The following is a 6,688-nucleotide window of genomic DNA, read 5'->3' on the forward strand; positions in this document are numbered from 1 at the left end:
GGTTGTGTATCGTGATGGTTGTGTGTGTGTAGAACAGGTTGTGTATCATGATGGTTGTGTGTTTGTGTGAGTGTGTAGAACAGGTTGTGTATCGTGATGGTTGTGTGCATGTAGAACAGGTTGTGTATCGTGATGGTTGTGTGTGTGTGTGTAGAACAGGTTGTGTATCGTGATGGTTGTGTGTGTGTGTGTAGAACAGGTTGTGTATCGTGATGGTTGTGTGTGTGTGTGTGTAGAACAGGTTGTGTATCGTGAAGCCTTCCTCTCCACCTACAGAAGCTTCATCAGCCCCGATGACGTCATCACCAAACTCCAGCACAGATATCCTCTCTGAGTGTGTGTGTGTGTGTGTACAGGAATGAGGCGGAGCCTGAAGTGTTTATATGCAGACGATCTGATTCTTTATGTTTCACATTTTATTTTTCTCACCTGTTCTGAAGATGAAAACAGCTGAATCATTTGAATTGTGTGTTTTAGAGTGTTTGTGTTGATCTGTAGATAAACTTCTTTCTGAGATTCTTTAACCTTCAAAACATACAAACATTTGTGTGAACGACGGGACCCTGAACGCATCACTGCTGCTAACAACAGCTTCAGACTGCTGGTTAGAGTGGTGGAGGATCTGTGGTGAGACACACACACACACAACCAATCAGAGGCTTTGTTTTTGAAGCCCATTCCCTATATATATATATACATATATATATATACGCCAATATTACCGGTAGTACGATAGAGTAAATAGTGATTTTTAACAAAACTACCTGTCAAACCTCTGCCCTTTATACCAAAACCATGAGTCCAATCAACAACATGAGAGAGATAAGACTCTGCTGAACGCGCTGATGTGTTTTTTATGTTTGTGGTGTTAATAATGTGAGCTCCAGAGCAAAATACAAAACTGGTACCGTCTGCTTTCTTTGAGAAATTAGTGGTGAGATTTAACATGGAGTCTAATGGAGCAGTTGGTTGGAGTTCATGTCGCTCTGCGGCTCTTTGAGCCAAATGTGTAACTCCATTGGATTCCATAGACACATGACTGCGACCAGCATAACATTTCCTACGTTTTCACCAAAAATGGTGTATAAACAGTAAAAACTGTGGGACTGGGAGCAATTTGTTTGGAAAAATCACAGAATATTTTCATGCTCTGCCCCACTCTGACCGTGATGTCATCACTCTAGCACTGAACATTCCGTGCAATACACACCCATTATAAAATCTAATAGCAGACATGATGTCACAACCACATCCAGGTGTGAATGATAATTTCATTGTGTGTGTGTGTGTGTGTGTGTGTGTGTGTGTGTGTGTGTGTGTGTGTGTACAGTGCCATAGAGCTGGACTCTGATTTGCTGCTGCTGCTGATGGACCTGGTGTTCAGCCTCCTGATTGGTGGAGAGCTGGGTCTGGCCCGCCTGCTGCGCTCCAACATCCTGTCCAAGATGGAGCAGAAGTGGCAGCTGATTGGCTCTCCTCAGTCCCTCCGCCCCCTCGCGGCCAGGGGCGTGGCTGCCAGGTAACCTGTGACCTCCTGGATGATTGACAGGTCCGTCCTCCACTAAGACACCAATGTCCCCTCTTCTGTTGTCTCTCAGACCAGGAACCCTTCTGGACTTCAGGAGTCAGGATCTAGCTGAACAGCTGACTCTGCTGGACTCTGAGCTCTTCTGCAAGATTGAGGTACACCTCACCTGTCTGTCTGTCTTACCTGTCTGTCTGTCTTACCTGTCTGTCTGTCTCACCTGTCTGTCTGTCTCACCTGTCTGTCTCACCTGTCTGTCTGTCTCACCTGTCTAGCTTCCAGAGGTGTTGCTGTGGTCTAAAGAGCAGAATGAAGAGAAAAGTCCAAACCTGACAGAGTTCACCCAACACTTCAACAACGTCTCCTTCTGGTACACAATACACAATACACATCCTACTACACAACCTAGTACACAACCTACTACACAACGTATGTATTTGTGTGTGTAATTGAGGACTAACGGGTGTGTGTCTCTGGTTTCAGGGTTCGTTCTGTCATCATTCTTCAGGATAAATCTCAGGACAGAGAGAAACTGCTGCTGAAGTTCCTGAAGACCATGAAGGTAACACTCACACACACACACAAACATCAGGGTTTACACTGCTACAGGTAGACGCGGTGACTCTGGTACACTGCTACACGTATACGCGGTGACTCTGGTACACTGCTACACGTATACGCGGTGACTCTGGTACACTGCTACAGGTAGACGCGGTGACTCTGGTACACTGCTACAGGTAGACGCGGTGACTCTGGTACACTGCTACACGTAGACGCGGTGACTCTGGTACACTGCTACACGTAGACGCGGTGACTCTGGTACACTGCTACACGTAGACGCGGTGACTCCGGTACACTGCTACACGTAGACAGCTTTCTCTGTTTATTCGTCAATATGTCACTCCAGCTGTACTGCTGCTTTGTGTTGACAATAAGGATGAAGATCATCTGACTCCAGCTACCGACTGTAAACCCGGTGACAATCGCTTTGTGTGTGTGTGTGTGTGTGTGTTCCTGAAGCACCTGCGGAGGCTTAACAACTTTAACTCGTACCTGTCCATCCTGTCTGCGCTGGACTCCGCCCCCCTGCGACGCCTGGACTGGCAGAGAAACACAGCGGAGGTCTGCGTGTTTTCATGATTAGATAATAATAATAATAATAATTAGTCTGAAAAAAGAATGTGATCATGAGTCGTGTGTTTGTGTTTTAGACTCTGGAGGAGTACAGCTCTCTGATTGACAGCTCATCATCTTTCAGAGCCTACAGAGCAGCTCTGGCTGAAGTGGATCCTCCCTGTATACCCTACCTGTAGGTTAATACCCTCTATTCCCCACATATATACCCTACCTGTAGGTTAATACCCTCTGTACCACACATATATACCCTACCTGTAGGTTAATACCCTCTGTACCACACATATATACCCTACCTGTAGGTTAATACCCTCTGTACCACACATATATACCCTACCTGTAGGTTAATACCCTCTATACCCCACATATATACATAAACACTGCATTATTATATCTATCTCTCTAACCTGTCTGTCTGATCAGGGGGTTAATCCTTCAGGACTTGACCTTCGTCCACCTGGGGAATCCTGACACGTTGATGACATCACAGGGATCAAAGGTCAACTTCTCTAAACGCTGGCAGCAATTCAACATCCTGGACACTCTGAGGAGCTACCAGCAAGTGTCAGTCACCTGTAGTATTATTACATCTATAATAAGTAGTATTACAGTATGTCACCTGTAGTATTATTACATCTATAATAAGTAGTATTACAGTATGTCACCTGTAGTATTATTACATCTATAATAAGTAGTATTACAGTATGTCACCTTTAGTATTATTACATCTATAATAAGTATTATTACCAACTGTCACAGCTCTGCCCCTTCTCTCCTGTCTCTTTATTTCTCACTCACCTCACTGACCTATCAACTCATTCAGTGCACCTGTCTGTCCTGTCCTGTCCTGTCCTGCCTCTGTTCTGCTGGATTTTCCCCTCGTCTCTTGTCTCGTCCGTAGATTCACTGTGTTCCTGCAAGTTTCATGTTCTGATTTAAGTATTCATTAAATTCCCGCTTCACTCTACTTCTGGTCTGCGTTTGAGTCCTCCATCATGCCCCGTGACACCTACATAATATAGTATTACAGTCCTAATACCTGTTTCTCTCTCTGTCTGCAGTCCCTACAGTCTGCAGCCTAATGATGACATCATATCGTTCTTTAATGACTTCAGCGATCACCTGGCAGAAGAGGCATTGTGGGAACTCTCACTCAGGCTCCGCCCACGGAATGCCCCACGAGCCAATCAGAGATGACCGATGAAAGAGACTCAGTCTGTGCTAACATGCATAGCAACAAGGCTAACCTGTGCTAGTTCAATGCTAACATGTGGATATTGAGAATTGAGGTGGCTAAACATGATGCTAACCTGAATTAAACTGGTACTTAACTGGATTAGACTGGTGCTAATGTGTCACATGCTGGGCTAATCATGGCTAACAGTTTGCTAACATGTGCTCATCTGGTCTATTCCTAAAATAACTGGCAACAACCTGAATTTAGCTTAGGTTAGCTGAGGTTAGCCTGGAGCTAACTGGAGTTAGCCAGGTGTTAGCTGAGGTCAGCCTGAAGCTAACTGGTGTTAGCGTGGGGCCTCTTCCTGTGTACAATTATTCACATTAATATTTCAATAAACGTGCTCACCTGTTGACGAATAATCTGACTCTATAAAGTAACTAAGTTATTAAATAAATGTAGAAGTATAAAGCAGGAGAAAACTGAACTACACAAGTAAAGTACAAGTACATCATTACTGTACTTAAGTGTGGTATTTGAGTAAATGTACTTTGTGACATTAGTGTGACATCAATATTTCAATATAATCTGACATTTATATAACAGGTGAAGCAGGTGAACTGTCTGCACTGATCACCTGTGCAGGTGTATTATGTCTCTGACCCAGTGCATGCTGGGAAAGAATCCAGCAGGTTAATGGATGAAAGTTGTTTTAATCTTCTTCTACTCGTCTTCATCCGCCCCTATGAACCAGCGCAATATTATAAATAATAATAATAAACTTTATTTGTTTTAATAGTGTTACAAAGGACTTTATAAAGAAAATAAAAATATAAAATACAACTAAAAAGAAACGTGATCATAAAATACAAGAATTCAATATGTTAATACTAATGTCAAAATATATTTAAATATTAAATCTAAGAAACTAAATAAACACTGAGATAAGACAGCACCAATCAAACACCGGACACATCGAGCGGCTCAGACAGCAGACAGCACCAATCAAACACCGGACACATCGAGCGGCTCAGAGAGCAGACATCACTAACCAAACACCGGACACATCGAGCGGCTCAGAGAGCAGACAGCACCAATCAAACACCGGACACATCGAGCGGCTCAGACAGCACCAATCAAACACCGGACACATCGAGCGGCTCAGAGAGCAGACAGCACTAATCAAACACCGGACACATCGAGCGGTTCAGAGAGCAGACAGCACTAATCAAACATATCGAGCGGCTCAGAGAGCAGACAGCACCAACCAAACACCGGACACATCGAGCGGCTCGGTGCTCCAAACGAACCGGGAGAAACGTTGAAGAGCCACGGGGCACCGGCTCTGTACTGGTGGGATGGTCTGTTTGAGGTTAATGGAGTGACGTCACCAGGTGAGTTTACGGTAACGGGACTCTTGACGGCTAACAGCTAACGGTGAGGTTAATGCTAACGATGAGGCTAATGCTAACAATGCTAACAGCTGTTAGCTCCATTCTCTCACATTGAGATGTGATCGATATCTCAGATTATTTTTCTTAATTAAATATTGTTTTGTATTAAATGATAAAATAATTATGTGTTATTAGATGATGACGTCACATATAGCAGCTGATAGTTTTTATTTCTGATAGAAAAATAAATAAATCCAGTAAAGATGAGATGAGAAGAAACAAACACGGAAATAAGTTCATAAAATGTAAAGTTTCTATATTTTATCATTGACACGAAATGTTTCTTTACTTCAGAAACAAACTATTCAGATATTGTTTTGGTCAATTTAAATGTAGAATTTGACGAGATTCAGATGACAAAGAAAGTCGTTATAACAGAACATTTAGAATATTTATATTTATTACATTTATTAAATGTATATTTATAATTTTTTCAACATTTATAACATTTATTGCATCTATAACATTTATAACCTGTCTTGTGTCTCACCTGTCTTGTGTCTCAGGTGTCAGTGATGCTGCAGCTCCCCCTGGTGGTGACGGCTCAGGTGGACCTAGTCCTGCTGCTGGTCTTCTTGCTGGCCTTGTGGACCAGACTGAGCCACCTCAGCTACCCCAACGCTGTGGTGTGAGTGTGTTTGTTTTACACACCTGGTCACCCGGACTCACACACCAGACTGTCTTACCTGTCTCACCTGTCTCCATGATGTTTGTGTTGTACAGGTTCGATGAGGTGTACTACGGTCAGTTCGTGTCTCTCTACATGAAGAGAGTCTTCTTCATCGATGACAGCGGGCCGCCGCTCGGTCACATGATCCTGGCCCTCGGAGGTCAGTTACCGCGACAACCGCTCCATGATGTTACTTGTGTGTCAGACACCTGTGTGATCATGTCATTAATGTGTTTGTTGCAGCGTACCTGGGAGGATTTGATGGGAACTTTGTGTGGAACAGAATTGGAGCAGGTAGGAACACCAGTTACTGTACCACAACTGGTTTAAACCAGTTTGAACTAGTTTAAACTAGTTTAAACCATTTTGAACCAGTTTAAACCACTTTGAACCGGTGTGTTTGTCCTACAGAGTATCCCAGCAGTGTGAGTGTGTGGACTCTGCGTCTGCTGCCGGCTCTGTGTGGAGCTCTCTGTGTTCCTCTGGTTTACCTGCTGACTCTGGAGCTCAAGTTCTGTCACTTGTCGGCTCTGGGAGCTTCAGCTCTGCTGCTGCTGGGTGAGTCAACAATAAACCACACGATAAACATCACGATAAACATCACGATAAACATCACGATAAACATCACGATAAACAACACCATAAACATCACCATAAACATCACCATAAACATCACACGACAAACATCACACGACAAACATCACACGACAAACATCACACGACAAACA

At 43.6% G+C, this 6,688-nt stretch overlaps 1 protein-coding gene across 1 annotated transcript in view; it reads left to right on the top strand.

The window, feature by feature from the left end:
- LOC116377847 (rap guanine nucleotide exchange factor 1-like) overlaps positions 1 to 4,258 on the top strand; it is a gene marked incomplete at its 5' end in the record, with an annotated part of 7,602 nt that extends 3,344 nt beyond the window's left edge. Inside the window, 10 exons of the mRNA XM_031839593.1 lie at positions 237 to 321; positions 535 to 627; positions 1,331 to 1,519; positions 1,599 to 1,683; positions 1,801 to 1,895; positions 2,009 to 2,087; positions 2,546 to 2,647; positions 2,737 to 2,834; positions 3,083 to 3,223; positions 3,721 to 4,258. Of these exons, the coding sequence (XP_031695453.1) occupies positions 237 to 321; positions 535 to 627; positions 1,331 to 1,519; positions 1,599 to 1,683; positions 1,801 to 1,895; positions 2,009 to 2,087; positions 2,546 to 2,647; positions 2,737 to 2,834; positions 3,083 to 3,223; positions 3,721 to 3,856 (1,103 nt within the window). The remainder of the gene's footprint in view (positions 1 to 236; positions 322 to 534; positions 628 to 1,330; positions 1,520 to 1,598; positions 1,684 to 1,800; positions 1,896 to 2,008; positions 2,088 to 2,545; positions 2,648 to 2,736; positions 2,835 to 3,082; positions 3,224 to 3,720) is intronic.
- Positions 4,259 to 6,688: the final 2,430 nt, after the last annotated feature.

This window comes from Anarrhichthys ocellatus, unplaced genomic scaffold (assembly GCF_004355925.1).
Source record: "Anarrhichthys ocellatus isolate YVR2014 unplaced genomic scaffold, GSC_Weel_1.0 scaffold1752, whole genome shotgun sequence".
Lineage (NCBI taxonomy): Eukaryota > Metazoa > Chordata > Actinopteri > Perciformes > Anarhichadidae > Anarrhichthys > Anarrhichthys ocellatus.